This window comes from Pelodiscus sinensis, chromosome 1 (genome assembly GCF_049634645.1).
Source record: "Pelodiscus sinensis isolate JC-2024 chromosome 1, ASM4963464v1, whole genome shotgun sequence".
Lineage (NCBI taxonomy): Eukaryota > Metazoa > Chordata > Testudines > Trionychidae > Pelodiscus > Pelodiscus sinensis.
The window spans coordinates 236,080,095-236,096,809 of record NC_134711.1 but is presented as its reverse complement, the minus strand read 5'-3'; the positions used below and the strand labels follow the sequence as shown (position 1 = coordinate 236,096,809).

General features: G+C 41.4%; 1 protein-coding gene across 4 annotated transcripts in view; it reads left to right on the top strand.

The window, feature by feature from the left end:
- Nucleotides 1-12,474, top strand: part of SEPTIN10 (septin 10) — a 40,584-nt gene extending 28,110 nt beyond the window's left edge. Inside the window, exons 8-12 of one of the 4 annotated variants that reach the window (XM_075918136.1) lie at nt 3,883-3,951; nt 6,698-6,830; nt 9,344-9,534; nt 9,781-9,946; nt 11,276-12,474. In XM_075918136.1, the coding sequence (XP_075774251.1) occupies nt 3,883-3,951; nt 6,698-6,830; nt 9,344-9,534; nt 9,781-9,910 (523 nt within the window). In that variant the 3' untranslated portion in view covers nt 9,911-9,946; nt 11,276-12,474. Of the gene's footprint in view, nt 1-3,882; nt 3,952-6,697; nt 6,831-9,343; nt 9,539-9,780; nt 9,947-11,275 lie in introns of those variants that run through there. The other 3 variants (XM_075918142.1, XM_075918147.1, XM_075918150.1) reach the window with 3 other exon arrangements.
- Nucleotides 12,475-16,715: the final 4,241 nt, after the last annotated feature.

Genomic DNA, 16,715 nt, shown 5'->3' with positions numbered 1-16,715 from the left:
CCCTCAGACCAATCAGGCCCTGGGAGTGGGGGAGTGTGTGAAGCCTCTTCCCGCCCTGCTGGGCATGGGTGCCTAGTGGGAAGGGCAGAGCAAAGGGGCTCTCCCACCCCCAGACTCACCAATGATGGTCTGGGGCTGGGGAAACCCAGAAGCATTCTGGCCCCACCCTTTCTAGATTAGGCACCAGCCCTTCGGTGGTGGCTGGGGCCCACTTAAAATTTTTTTAAAGTGGCCCCTGGCCAGAAATTATTGCCCACCCTTGGAATAAACTATGGAAATTAAATTAGAATTAAATCCATCAGCAAAAAGGGGAAAAGGGTAGCTCTACAACAGAGACAATACAGTAGGTCCTCAGTAAATCCCACTTTATTGAACTGCAAATCCAGTCATTGCTGAGAAGAATGACCATCTTGGCAAGCTTTTCAGCAAAAATGTATTTACAAAGTGAGTTAAATAACTAATTACTAAAACTCCAGCACTTTTACAAAATAGATATACATTTGCTACTATTTAGTAGTATTTTACAGTACTAAATATTAGTAAACATATTATAGTATATTAAAATTATTGCACAAATAATTACTGAATGAATGCGAGTACCTCTAGGGAAGTCTTCCCTGACTTTTTATAATTGTTCACCTGCAAAATCTGACAATCTACAATGGGTTTCACAAAAAGTATAAAGTAGCAACATTTTGCTATATTTCAATAATAAGCTGGCTTTGCTTCATTAAGAGCTTTGTGGTGTTGGATATATGTCATTTTGATGATTTAATAAATGCATACCCTCATATAATTGCCCCTAATTAATGACTGATAATTTTGAATTTGAGTAGTATATTAGCTTTTAGTCCAAAACTATTCATTTTGCAGGGCAATTGCAATAGATTTTGTATTGTCAAGACAGCTGATCAAGTCATAGGCAGAGAGAACCGTAATTGTTTTTTATAAATTGGCTAGTATGAAAAATTACGTTGGTAAGCATCCATTGCATATAAGTCAGTAGACGTGTTATGTCCAAAAGCATGCTAGGTCCTCTCAGAAAACCTGTAAAGAAACCCTATTCCAAACTGAAAAGTTAAAAACATACAGTGTACAAGTGGGTGTAACAAGAAATAAGGATGGAGAGCAAAGATAGCAATGTACCATGGTTAAATAGGCCAATAAATATAGCAGGCCTCTTAATCTTATGTTCTCTGAGTTTGCTTAGTAATAAGAACAGTTAACTATGTTTCATTTGTAGCTACATTCCAGACATTTTTTTAGTTATAATGGAATTCTAACACACCACTATATTTAACACCCAAGGGACTTAAATGGAACTGGGTGTAATTTAGATTGTGTTAATCTTAGTTAAGTATGACTACTCAATACATCTTGTTACCTATGCCTTGTAAAAAATACTTGTATGGAAAGAGAGATTAGACGAATCACTTAGGTACATGATGAGAGAGGGCCTCACACGTGAAGTATATCCCAAAATGATATTAAGTGTAGGTGATGCATACTAAGCAAACATCAGTTTAATCAGAGATGAGTGGTATAAACAGTTTGTGAAACTAGAATTCATCATCTAACTCTGTGTAGGGTTCATTATTTGAAGTCAAACATAATTAGTTTTGTCATTTGGTTAGAACTCTTATTTACTAGCCCTGATGATAGCCAGCCTGTTACCAGTCTGGAAGTTAAGTTGTTAAAGGATTCAGAATGTAATGAGGAGGAGAAAGAGAAAGACAGAAAAAAATAATTGTATGGTAGCTCTTTGAAGAGAATACATGAATAGATCTGCAAGCTACAATTTAAAAGTCCAGAAATCTTCCAGGATATTACTTGTGTCATGTACTTGAATTACATAGATTACTCTTAAAGGTGAGTGTCTCTGCTTGCTGCCAGCCATAATCCATCAGAGCCTGATTCTGACAGGTGCAGAGCAACTGCAACTTCCTTGGAATAAATAGTTGTGGGAGTTCATCCCCATTTATATATGGCCATTAACATAGGAGTTATGCTGACTAGAGCTATTGGTCTCTTTAAAGTGAAATTACTGTCCTAAAGTCCATTTTCCATTGATATGAATTATCATTACCTGTACCTCATCAATATGTTGGAAATCTATGATTGGAATTATATTGTGCCCTGATCCAGCAGAAGTTTGTTCTCTCTTCCTTCCCCTGCTGTAGATAGAAGCATTTGCCAGGTATGCAGACTGAGTCTGGAATGAAGTGACTCCTGGCTTTTGACTGGTTCCTGAACTGAGTAGGAGGTTAGCTGATAGCTAATAAGCATCCTTCATGCAGTCCATTGGTTGCTGACCCGATGCTGTGTTAGGGCCCACTTCTGGATATTTCCTAAATCATTTTCTTAGAAAATATTTATCCTCTGGCTGAAGAAAACTCATGATCACAGAAACATTGAAAAATAGATAGTACTAGTTTGCATAGATGGAAACAGCTTGTAAAAGGATGCTTGTTTGCTTTCTTGGTTCGAAGCTAATCTATCTTTCTTCTTTATTTTTCTAACATGTGCATCTCAGAAGCTTCCCAGATAATTTCTTTTAAAGGGAACAGAATGCCCACAATTGGTGCAACCAGTTATTCCTTGGTCTAATTATCCTTTTTTAAGCCAGGCTGTTGTATTACATTTTAAATTCCTCAAAGCAGGCACTTGTCCTTGTTCTGAAGGATTTCAGAGAAGAGCAACAAGAGAGATTAGGAAATGAAAAAGTTCTCCATGTGAAGAAAGATTGAGATTGTTTACTGTAAAAAGATGATGAATAAAAAGGGACATGATACAAGTTTAGAGAAGGTTGATTGGTAGATTCTGTCATCCTAGGCCATAATTTAAGAGCAAGGAGAAATTAAGTGAAATTGAAAGGCTGCAAAAATCAAAAATTATAAGATGAAGAATTTTCCATCACAATGACCTGATGTCTTTGAAATCAGAAACTAGAGAGGTTCAGTGAGGATTTGGATGTTTGGCAATTCTTGCTATCCAGTGACTTTCATAGTGTGATTTATAGACCCTTAGACATCTGCAAGTTGTTTTATGATTTCCAAAGTTATCCACACCTCTGAACATTTTTAGACGTCTGCAAATGAAATAGGTTTGAAAACCACTGATACAGATTTTATATTTAGTGCCTTTAAAAGTATTGGAAAGGATATAAAGCCTCTGGTGTAAAGCCTGACACACATCTTTAACTACTAGATACTAGGGTGAAACTGTGCTGGGGCCAGACTTTTTCTCAGCTTCCTACACTGGTTTCTGTCACCTAATGAAGTTTCTGTCGCTTGCCACTGACATAGATGGGATACTGGACTAGATGGATCATAGGCCTGAACCACCACTATGAGAATTCTTGTTTCCCATCTGTTATGTAAAGTGCTGTGCTGCCTGTATATGTAAAGAATAAATATAAAAACATGATAGCTAAAAAGGTTTTAAATTTCATCCTTAGCCAGTCATTTAGATATGTGTTGCCTCTTGTTTAAACCTTTATTTGGGCAAACACCTAAGTAAGTATAAGCAGGTGGGCCAAAACCTCTGGGATAGTCTGAGTCGAAGAACTCCCTAAAACACCTTACCACAGTCCTCAGAGTTTGACACTGTTAATTGTAGTGCCTTAATTTATGTTGGCTTTTGATAATGAAGAGTTCTAAAACTTTTCTGTTAAGTGGAGAACTTTATTAATAGAATATATCTGAGGAATCAGTTGAATTACTCTTAAGATAGATTATTTGGCTCACTGTTTTTATCAACTCCTAAGTTTGGACTTTGTGAGATGGGTAACACAAATATGAAATGTTGTGTCCTACTGAGTCTGTTTAAATTAAACTAAGTGAACGTGAGCAAAACTTGATTGATTTGAACCTTTGTTTTTAGGGTCCCCCTACTACAGGGTTACAAAGGTAGCAAAAAGTCTATATCTCACAGCCACGCTTCTGTAGAAAGGTATGTTGTAGTACTATAGTGAAGTATGCAGTGTTTTAGTAAGATATTAAATATTATTTACCTTATTTGTGTATAAATGCCCTTGTCACAGACCTTCTTTCATCAACAACCCCTCTTACAGAAAGAGTGATACTATCAGTACTGAGATATAGGGTGTGCCTAGACTACAGAGTTTTGTCAACAAAACTATACCTGCGTCTACACTGCCACTGAGTTCTGTCAACATAATGTCGACAGAACTCAGCAGTTTTGTCGATGGCTGTAAACCTCATTCTACAAGGAATAATGCCTTTTGTCGACAGAGTTCTGTCGACAGTAGGCGTTATTGCATCTACACTATCCTTTGCATCTACACTGTCATGTCAACAAAGCGGCTTGCTTTGTCGACAGAACTGGATGTAGTCTAGACGCTCTTTGTCGACAGTATCTGTCGACAAAACTTCTGTCGACAAAAGCCTGTAGTCTAGACGTGCCCATAGTAACTTACTTCTGTCTTAGTCTTTATAACCCTCATTGGGAGAATAGAAGAGGAAGGAAAGTAGCGTTGAAAAATTATTCATTAATCTACCAGTGGTGTCAAACTCTTACCTGGTAGATTACACTGAAGATTAATTTGAGTGGTACGAGTTTAACAGGACTTACATCTGTTAATGTGCCAAAAAGGAAGAACATAAGTTAATGAATAAAAAGATATTGAAGCAGTGTTTCAGCAGCCTGGGAGGAAGCCAGGAACCTTGCTCTGGATAACAGAGGAAAAATGCCAAGTTGGCAGCCAGAAAAGAAAATCAGATTATTAGAAAAAGCAAATGGGGCACATCTGTAACATCACAATAGAGAGGGGCATCATTGCTAATGCTAAGATTTTGTCATGGTTATTTTTAGTAAAAGTCTCTGACAGGTGGTGGATAGGTTGACAATACACAATAATTCCCAGAGGTCCTTTACTTCTCTGCGTCTTTTACTAAAAATAATGGGGAATAGGGGGAGCAGCATGGGGAGCAACGGAAGACCGAACTCCGGGGAGGAGGGATGAGTCTCCCTGTGGAAGAGGAGAACTCCAGCAACCACTACCATGGTGGCTGACAGCTCCAGGGCCCCCACTGCCACCCTGGTGGCTCAGAGATCCTTCAGTGTCTCAGAGGTGCAGCGGCCCCAGCAGCTGACAGCTCCAGCACCACTGCCCTGTAGCACAAGGCTGAAGCAGAAAGTGGCACTAAGGTCTTTAAAAGCCATGGATTCCATGATTTTTATGTCAAAATCTTATCCTTAATCCTGAATATTTTGAGGATCCTTTCTTGGGGAATAATGCTGATAGGTAGTTCAATAAGGGATAGGGTCAGAGCCTCAGCTACTTTAAATTAAATGACCATATCTACACCAGACGAGGGTCTGGCCCACAAACTCAGTTATCGTAGAATTTGCTGTCTTAAAAAACATTTATTCAGGTACTTTATTGGAAAGAGCATTTTTCATCCAAGAATGACAAACATTTTTCAAAGATAGGTATCTTCTCCCTCTTAAAAGATATGGATACAGGAATAATGGAGCATGATCTAATAAACAGTTTTGTGGTTGTTACCCTGCTGCTGTGTTTTGTGTCCAGGTGTTTGCTTGATGGCCTGAACTGTTTTTACCCTCTTAATAATTTCAAAGATCAGTATGATAAGAGCTTCTGTGGGGGGAAAAAAACTATTAAAAAAATCATGCTAACGATTATGTTGTTAAGGAAATTCAGACATTCCAAAAAATAAGCCTATTTTGTGGATATTAAAATACTTGTAAAATCAGATATCACCTACAGCCACGTAACTATCACAGTTATTCAGTTTTGAAATCACATAAAGAATCCTATGTATTTTGTTTGAAGGTCACATTCTTCCCCTTCATTCAGGTTGGGCCTTTTGACTTCATTTATTTATGAGAGAACTCCTATCCTTTAATAACATCTTGAGTGTCCTAACATCATCTTTTCTTGTAAACTCTAAATCAGGGCTACTCAACATGCGGCTCGTGGGCCACATGTGGCCTGCGGCCCACGGTGCAGTTTGGGTTTATGCAGGGCTCAACACATGGCCTGCAAGTGTGAGCCAAAACAAAAAAGTAGTCAATATAATAATCTTCTGTTGATATGTGTTCTTGTAGTTAAATTCCTGGACTGTCATTGCTCATTAAAAGTGCTGTCATATGGGTGGAAATTGGGTAAATATTGCATATTATTAATATCCGCAGAACTGACTTAAATGGGGCCTGTGTGTTGTGTAGTCTTGCCTGTATCTTTGTATTTATGCCCGTCAGTGTGAAATAAGATATTTGCATATGTATTTGCATATATATGCTACCACACTCAAGTTGCGGCCCTCAGCATGTGCTGTGAGTATCATTGTGGCCCCCGGAGCTTCCAAAGTTGAGTAGCCCTGCTCTAAATCTTGCAGATTGGAGATTGAGGGTGTTCCTAATCCATGTTTAAAAATGTGTAAGAGTCCTAAACTGCTGTAATTTGAAGTGATTCAAATCCGATTATCAGTTTTTAAATCTACCCATCCATGTTTACTTGGATCAAAATCTGTGCAGGGATTAGTTGCTTCTATTTAACTATCATACCTATTATTTGCATATGAGAAATTTGAGAGATTTGTACATGAGCTGAACAACTTGTTGAAGTAATGTGCTAAACTGTATGTACATGCTTTCTTTATATTTCCTTATCTTACAAACAATATGATAGGCTTTAAATTCTCGACTTCAGTCTACAGGAGACCTATGAAGCAAAGAGGCATGAGTTCTTCGGTGAATTGCAGCGGAAGGAGGAGGAAATGAGACAGATGTTTGTACAGAGAGTCAAGGAGAAAGAAGCAATATTGAAAGAAGCTGAGCGAGAGGTAAGTATACATCTCTATTTTTCTTTTTAGTTCACAGGCATTTGGAATATTTGAGCAAAATTACTACTATTGTACCTATTAATTATTAACTTTTGTATAGCACTAGAGCCTAAAGAACAAACTTGGTTAAGTTCCATTGTGCTAAACACTGTACAGTAATATAATAATTACAATAGCATTCCACAAAGGATTTACAGTTAAGGACTGGACACATGGAAAAAAGAAACAAGTGGGCTTGGACAGAGAGTGATGGAGATAGGGTAACATGTAACAGTGTGCACGATTCTTAGCCCTTCTATAGCAATGATCATAGCTCACCATGACCTAGCCATTATCATACTGCAGTTTTCTGCATGTATTATGACAGAGGTGACTTTTGAGGAGGGATGTGAAAGAAGATGTTAACCACAGATTTTGATTGGGAGCATTTTCCATGCATCCTGATTTGCATGGGAAGAAGAACAGAAGTGCTTGTTTCAGAGGTGGGTGATTGAGACTTTGCTGGTAGAGTTAAATTTGGAGTGAACATTGCAGTAAAATGAGTCAAATGGGGTAGGATTACATTGTGAAGTGCTTTTGAAAAAGGACATAATTTGTCATTGGAGATACTAGCCATGTGACCTAAACTTCCTTATAGATTTTTATCAGAACTTTAGCAGCCCCAAACTATCCATCAGACTCACTATACCACAGAATGTGCCCCAAAAAGAAAGTTACACACCTAAACATACTTAAAACCACCTTCACTAAACAAGGGCATCCAGCAGAGAAATAGAGTGTGTTCTGGAAAAGGCCATCAGAATACTTCAGGAGAATGTTCTTCAATACAGAGAAGAAGAAAAAAACTCAAATCACTGACAGCGCACTCTTAGAGACACAATTATTCTGATCTCCTCCTGGTGTAGCTCCACCTGTGCCTCTGGCGGAGGTAGAGTTAGCTATGTGATGAGAGAAGCTATCCTTTTGGCATAGTAGCATCTTCACTATTTTCTGCAATAGCACAGTTGCAGTTCTGCAAATGTCAGACATACTGCTTCTTTCTCCAGTCTTGAAGTAGAGCTCTGTGTAGCTCATAGATTTGTACCTTCCTCTAACAGAAGTTGCTTCAGTAAAAGATACTACCTCACCTACCTTATCTCTCTTATATGCAGGGTTGGTGCTTGGAAAGTTTGTACAGCATTGCTCTCTGTACCTGAACTCTGCCCAGTCTAGGACAGTAGTCCTGCAGTCATTTTAAAATATTGCTCCTCAGATCAGCCTTCTATAGGGCTTACTTGTTAATCTCACAAGTGTGGCAATCCATACTAACAGCTTTAATAGATTTTGACCATACATTGTTCATTTGGATCTATAACTGCACAGATCAAGAGAGTAACTAATTAAGGGTATTTCTACACTCTGGACCTTATATTGGCACAGCTGTATCTCTGCAATTGTGCCAATGTAAGGTCTCCTATGTAGACATGTTATGCCAATGGAGAGCACTCACATGCCAGCAAAATTAAATATCAACCTCTGCTCGTTGTGGGTAATGTTGGTGGGAGATGATCGCATGCTGACATAGAGCTGTTCACTTTTGTCTGTTGTTTTTCACAAAAGTTTTGTTGACAAAAGTGCCTGTGTAGACAAACCCTAATATGTGTTTCTTCAGAAAACAAATCAGTTCCAACAAATATTTTTTTTCTCCAACTACTCAAATTGTAGTCATGGACACTGCACTGCAAACATATACAACCAAATTATGGCTTTCTGGCCTCCCAGTTTTAGCAAGGTAGAAGTCTGATATATTAAACCCAACAATTCCAAACTCTTGAATGTCCTTCTAATCTTTTCTTCTCTTAAAAGTGCCAGTACCAAAGAGCTCCACCACTCCAGTTTATATCAAGTTATTTGTCTTTAGTCACTTGATTGATGATTGGATACTCCTCTGTTAAACCACAAAGGTGGTCCTCCCTTCAGTTCCAGATATTTTACCTGATGCTGCCTAAGGTTTTGATCCATAGAAGATATTTCCTGATGCAGATCCAGTGTTCTTTTTAGTTCTTGCTATTTATGGGTGCCAACATTATGTTGTGTAGTAATCAGTCATCCAGAATAAGGAGGTTTGGTGCTTGTTTAGTACCTGTTAGTGGTAGAAAAGAATTGCCACCCATGTGTGCCCATTTTTAACACAAAATAAAATCTGTAGAAATGGCATCCTAAATGCCCTTTTTTTTTTAAAAGCTGTTTGAAAAAAAAAAAAGACCAGTTAAGCACTTTTTGTAAATGCATATAAATATGATTGCACTCTGAAAATTTTTTAAAGTTTATTTTAAACAGGATTTTGGTGCTCCTCTGTTTGATTTATGAAGCTGTATACTTATTTTAAGCGCTCAAGATCTGTAAGAAATCTGCAGTAATAAAATGCAAGTTACCTATGCATCTTACAGATTGAGCATTAGTGTGCATTTTCCTATGGCAAGGCTACCACCTTGTGTCACTAGGTGGAAATGCAATTTTTGTGCTGTTAACAGCTACAGGCTAAATTTGAGCATCTTAAGCGACTTCACCAAGAAGAAAGGATGAAGCTGGAGGAAAAAAGAAAACTCCTAGAAGATGATATGATTGCATTCAATAAAAGGAGAACTGCTACTGAGTTACTTCAAGCGCAGGCATTTGCATCTACACCTAGCGTCAGTTTGAAAAAAGACAAGGACCGCAAAAAGTAAGTGCTCATACTAGCAATCTATCTAGGATAAAAAACCAAAACAACCCTTCATATTTCAAAAAGTTATTTAGTCATAACCAAATTTGAATTATTTTAATAAACAATATAAATGTTATGTTGAATACAATGAAAATTACAGTATGAATTATCATTACACTTAAGTCATTGGCTTAAATAACTTGGCTATTTTGACTGATCTGAGGAGCTTCTGTATATACTATGAGAGTTCTTTTTTTCAATAAGGGATCCAGGCTTTCGGCTTGAACTGCTGTGCTTTGATGTCAGAGATCATGAATTTGTGAACATGCAGGAGCAGAGTGAGAGGGAGAAGTTAGAAAGGGACAGAATCTCACACAGGGAATTCCAGAAATAGCAATTGGATGCAGTTGTCAAGTTTTATGGGTTTAGGGTATGTGCTAGTTGTAGAAAATGTAGAATTGTTCTTCATAGTTACTTTTTTCTTGCATTTCTCTTTTCATTCTTTATGCTATCACTGTCTTATCACAGTATCCTATGCTATTTTCTTTTAATGTGGATCTTTGCCAGTGCTAAAGAGTAATCTTTGGCTGTGTCATTGGCAATCATCCAATACCTCCTTTCCACAGAGAAGCCAGTTGCTCTGCCATGTTTGTGATGTGTGATGGTACAATCACAATTAAGTATTTTCAGGTGGTTGTAACATGGTCATACAATGGTGATGTATCTTGAACATGGCCCACATTTTTCACTTTTGGAGCCAATTGACTTTTGTCTTTTGAAAACTTGAAAAAATTGTTGAGTTATGGGATACAGGTTGAACCTTCTTTTATGGCACCCCGGAACCAGAGTGGTCCTGAAAAAGGGAATTTGCTGGACCAGGGGAGGTTAGGCGTTCGGGCTCTCCCGAGGCTCCCCTCCTGGCAGCTGCCTTGGGAGAACCTGGAGACCTGAACTCCTCCATCCCGCCTGTCTCGGTCTGCTGCCCCCAATCTGCTCACGGGGCTCTGCCCCCTAACCCCAGCCTTATGTGCAGTGATGGCAGCAGCTCAGGGGTTTCCTGGTTTTGTTTGCTGCGGCAGCAGTTGTTCCTGAGGTTCTCCATGGGTGGCAGCTGCTCCCATGGCACTCTCCCCCCAGGTTGCTGTCCCTGCAGGCTGCTGAACCACGGATGTTGCCGGACCAGGGAATCCTGGACAAGAGAGATTCAACCTATACTTTTTAAAGTAGAACTCCCAAATAACTCATTAAAACAAATATGTTTTCACAAAGAAAATTGGTGCACACAAAATATGTTTTAACTTTTGTGTGTGACAAGAGCAACAAACATAAAATTAATCATTTTGGTGCATTACAATTTAACTTTAAACAAGTGTTTAAAGTGCTTTATTGTTTGTTTCAGTCTTATTGAAATTGAAAGTTCATTTTTGATCAGCCATACAGTTTCATGTCACTGGCCAACTGCTATGCGCAATGTTAGAAGTGACATGGATGCACACATTCCCATGAACGCTGGAGCAAAACCAGGCTTTACTTTTTCTGTATGTATATCAGTCTTCTAGTTCTACCTCACCTTGTCAAAATTGCATCTTGTAAGCAATGTAGCTTTCTTTTCCCTTGATGTCCTATTCTATAACAGTTGTATCTTAAAACGGGCTTATTATAACAGGCTTGTTAACTGTACCATTACCGGTACTTCTTGTGTAAAAAAATTTCCCTGTATTTATGAATGTATACTAATGTATTTTTGTTTCATTTCCAGCTTTATGTAACACAGAGGATTATGGCAACCAAATATTAAAAATTATACAAGCACGCTATGGTCTCCTATGCTTTTTCTTTTTCTTTTGTATTTTTTATCAAACGAGAACTTGGAAAATGACCATTACTACTGGAAGTTCAGAAGAAAAGTATATGGTCAATATGCATACAGTATTGTAAGTTACTGACATTTTAATGTAATTTAATGGACATTACCATTAAGCAGCTGTATTAATATGCCTTTCTACTTTATGTGCGTATGGCCAAGTCACATACACTTAAGGGCACTGTACCAAAGAAAATGTCTCTGCCATAAACAGTTTCCTTTCATAATATGAATGCTGTAATACAGAAGTATTCAGTGAATATATATATTATAACCTTTTGAAAGTAATTTTGATATGTTTATTACTAATAGCATTTAATGTAACTGCTGAAGTATTTTGAAATGTATTAAATATTTAAATCTGCTCAAATAACCACTTATTAATTTTGCTGACAGTGGTTTGTTTTTATAGAAACACTATCTTGATTTTGTGATTTAAGCCTTCTAATGAAAATGAATCATGGTCTTCAGTGGTGCAGTGTTGCATGCTAATATATTTGTAGCTGACATAACTAATTTAAGACCAAGTAATTTAAAAATATGGTCTAATCTAGTTTCATCTTCTTTTCAGTGTTCTGCCTCTTTACTTACATGGTTCAGAAGCTGGGCATTTATAAAATAAACTAGTCTGTTAAAGACACACATGAATATATTTACAAACATGAATTGTCCCAATAGTCCCTTGCATGCATAAATTAAACAGGTGTAAGAATTTCCAAGATTGGAGCCTTACTTTGTATCTCCTTACTACGTAAAGACAAAGTGTTTAGTCACTTACAGAATAGGCTGAAGAATCATATTAAAAAAAAAAAAACCCAGACAGACAAACCTTGGAAAGTAACCATAGCTTTGTGGTATTAAAATTATGTCATATAACTAAAACAGATAGCTAAACTTCCCTTTTGTTAACTTCAGCACTTTTGGTTAAAGCACATGTAAAACAATTATTTTAAAATATTAATCCCAATAACTATTTATCTGCAGTAGTCTATAGATAATCTAATTCTTCCAAGATAACTTGTATGTTTTTATGTAATATTTTTGAAATAAAATATTAATACATCACTGAAATAAAATGCACTTGCTGAAATGTCTGAATTGCTTTAAATCCTACTTTTTTGTACATTGGTATTATACACACAGGGTAAGACTCCACATTACTCTTACCCAACAGCCTTTCCTGACTTGCTCCCCAAGCCAGGCCCCTGAGCATATCTGGGTGCTCCTCAGGCTGGGTGGGTGGCACAGCTCTGCTGACACACTCATGCCTCTTCCCTGAAGCAGCTCAACACCGTCTGGTGATACCCTCTGGATCCAGTCCCTACCCAAGGAGTTTGGCTGCGATGAGATGCTCCTCAGTCCCTGGAGTGCTCTTCCCCCTTGTGCATCTGCCTCTAGGCAGCCTGGTCCCACCCTGCTGACTGCCCAGGGACCTGACATTGCAGCCAGGTCACTCCCCACTCGCAGAGCAGAACCAAATTCTTGATCCACTGGGCTGCCCAGCCCCATGACTGCTGGGCGTATGGCCACACAGGCCAAGCTCTAAGCTCAGCCATGTGAGCCTGGTGCCCAGGGGAGGTGGTTTCTGGCAAGAAAGACACTCTCCCACCAGCTCTGGAACCCAAGGCTTTGAGAACAGAGCGACCCCTAGTGTTACTGATTTCAAGTTCTCAAATAGAGGATACTGCTGGGGGGAGAGAAGAATTGGAGGAGCAAGGAGAGGTGCTGGAAAACGTTCCCTCTAATCTTTCCATCCATGTATAGATATTTTTAATCTATGTTCAGAATACATGTAAATGTGCACCACAAACCTAGCTGTGGGCACTCTGCTAATGAGCTGGGTGGCATTAGAATTTCTTCTAAGCAGCTGCACAAGTGCTCAGCTTCCAGGGAATGCTGGAAATTGTACCTGGGGCAGGGCTACTCACTGGAGGTAGGCTGCCCATGTTGGGCGGGGATGGGGCAAATGGGAGCTCCAGCTGCTGCTGCTGGGGGAAAAATACATAAAGAGCTTGTGCTTCTCCCCACATTCCTGTATCTCCTCTTTCCCACTCCATCCCTTCTCTCATTATCTCTCCTGCCTCTTTTCCCCTCCTCCCACATCCCCCTTCACCTGCCTTATCCCCTTCCCCCCTCCTGCCTTAGAATCATAAAGCTGGAAGAGACCTCAGGAGGTCATCAAGTCCAGCCCCCTGTCCAAAGCAGGACCAATCCCAGCTAAGTCAACCCAGCCAGGGCTTTGTCAAGCTGAGACTTGAAAACCTCTAGGGATGGAGATTCCACCACCTCCCTAGGTAACCCATTCCAGTGCTTCACCACCCTCCTCGTGAAATAGGTTTTCCTAATATCCGATCTAGATCTCCCCCAATGCAACTTGAGCCCACTGCTCTTTGATCTGTCACTACTGAGAACAGCCTTTCTCCATCCGCTTTGGAACCTCCCCTCAGGAAGTTGAAGGCTGCTATCAAATCCCCCCTCACTCATCTCTTCTGCAGACTAAACAAACCCAAATCCCTCAACCTCTCCTCAAAGGCAGGGCTCGCCGAGCTGCGGCGAGCCCCGCTTGCCAGCCGCGCTGTCCAGCGATCTGCGCATGTGCATATCGCCCGAACCCAGCTCTTCCAGGTTGTAATCTACTCGCCATGAGGGACCGAGGTAAGGCTGACCGGTCTGTAGTTCCCTGGATTGTCGTCCTTCCCTCTTTTAAAGATGAGCACTACATTTCCTTTTTCCAATCATCCGGGATCTCTCCCGATCTTCACGAGTTTTCAAAGATAATGGCCAAAGGCTCTGCAATGACATTTGCCAACTCCCTCAATACCCTCGGCTGCATTAAATCTGGACCCATGAATTTGTGTCTGTTTAGCTTTTTCTAAATAGTTCCTAACCTGTTCTTTCTCCACCGAGGGCTGCTCACCTCCTTCCCATGCTGCATTAACTACTGCAGTAGTCTAGGAGCTAACCTTGTCTGTGAATACAGAAGCAAAGAAAGCATCGAGTACTTCAGCTTTTCCCACATCATCTGTCAGTAGGTTACCTCCCTCATCCAGTAAGGGCCCACACCCTCTCTGATCACCCTCTTAATTGCTAACATGCCTGTACAAACCCTTCTTGTTACCCTTCACATCCCTTGCTAGCTGTAATTCCAATTGCGCTTTTGCCTTCCTGATAAATCCTTTGCATTCTCGAGCAATATATTTATACTCCTCCCTAGTCATCTGTCCAAGTTTCCACTTCTTGTAAGCTTCCTTTTTGTTTTTAAGCTCACCAAGGATGTCCCCGGTAAGCCAATCTGGTTGCTTACCATATTTGCTTTTCTTACTGCACATTGGGATGGTTTCTTTCTGTGCCTTTAATAAGGCTTATTTAAAATACTGCCAGCTCTCCTGGACTCCTTTCCCCTTCATGTTAGCTTCCCAGAAAATCCTGCCCATCAGTTCTCTGAGGGAGTCAAAGTCTGCTCTTCTGAAGTCCAGGGTGTGTGTTTTGCTATTCTTTTTTTTTTCCTTTTGTCAGGATTCTGAAATCTGTCATCTCATGATCACTTCTTCCCAGGTTGTCACCCACTTCTACTTCCCCTACTAGTTCCTCCCTGTTTGTGAGCAGCAGGTCAAGCTGTGCATGGCCTCTGGTTGGTTCCTTCAGCACTTGTACCAAGAAGTTCTCCCCAACATTCTCAAAAACTTCCTGTATTGTCTGTGTACTGCTGTGTTGGTCTATGGTACACACCAACCACAACATCACCCCTGTTGCTTCCACCTCCAAACAACCTATAGATTCTCAACAGGCTTTTCTCCCTCTAAGTACTGGAGCTCGGAGCAATCATACTGCTCTCTTACATATAGTGCAACTCTTCCTCCTTTTTTCATCTGCCTGTTCTTCCTGAACAGTTTATACCCTTTCATGATAGTGCTCCAGTAATGAAAGTCATCCCACCAAGTCTCTGTTATTCCAATCAAATCATAGTTATTTGACTGGTCCAGGGCTTCTACGTCTTACTGTTTGTACACAAATGCAAGAAGCTTGGGAAACAAACACCTAAGATTACCAGTTGATTGCCCTACCTTCTCCATTTGAATCAGGGGTCCTCCTTTGTTGCTCGTTCCTCCTTCTGTTTCTTCCTGGTATCCAACTTCCCCACTTACCTCAGGGCTTTCATCACTGTCCCCTAACGATCCTAGTTTAAAGCCCTCCTCACTAGTCTCTCCCCCTCCACCAATGCATTCACCATTGTATGGAAAACAGGATCGTAGCCATATGGGACAGCCAGCTGCTGTAGAAGAGATGATGAGATGTTCTATCCAGTTTAGCTCCACCCCTTGGAAGAGATTCCCACCCACTCTGGGATAATCTTCCCATCCTACTCGGGAAGAGGAGGGGTACTTGATCACAGTGAGTTGTAAGGAAATATGTTCCATGGAGAACCCCCCCCCCCCCCCCATTTCCCATATATATATTAGAAGAAGAATACAGGCAGTCCCCGGGTTACGTGGATCTGACTTACGACGGCTCCCTACTTACGGGGTGAGGGAACGGGGTGAGGGAACCCTGCACTAGCTACGCCTCCCCCAGCAGACCGCCGAGACGCGCCATGGTGGTCCTGCCGCTCGCGTCCTCCGCGGCGAGAAAAGCTGCTCCGCGTCTCCCTGGTCTGCTGGGGGGCCCCCCCCCAGCAGACCAGGGAGACACGGAGCAAAGCCGTGGAGGATGTGGGCGGCGGGACTGCGGTGCATCTCGGCAGTCCCGCCGCCCGCATCTCCCTGGTCTGCTGGGGGGAGCACAGCTAGTGCGCCCTGCCCCCCCAGCAGACCAGGCTTTTCTCGTCGCAGAGGACGCGGGCTGCAGGACCGCAGAGACGCGCCATGGTCCCACCGCCCGCATCCTCCATGGTGAGAAAAGCCGCTCCATGTCTCCCTGGTCTGCTGGGGGGGTTCCCCCAGTAGACCAGGGAGACGCGGAGCAAAGCCGCAGAGGACGCGGGCGGCGGGACCGCAGCCCCTCCGCCCGCGTCTCCCTGGTCTGCTGAAGGGGGCGCAGCTAGTGCACCCCCCCCCCCCAGCAGACCAGGCTTTTCTCGCTGCTGGTCAGTTTCAGCAGCGGCTGAATCAGGATGCCTGGGGTAGAGCAGCTGGGCGGCTGCCGGGTTGGTCCCACAGCGCCGAGGTGCGGTGCTACTGGACCAACCCAGCAGCACCCCAGCTGCTCTGCCCCAGGCATCCCCAAGTCAGCCGCTGCTGAAACTGACCAGCGGTTGACTACAGGAAGCCCAAGGCAGAGCTGCTCTGCCCCGGGCTTCCTGGAATCAGCCGCTGATCAGTTTCAGCAGCAGCTGACT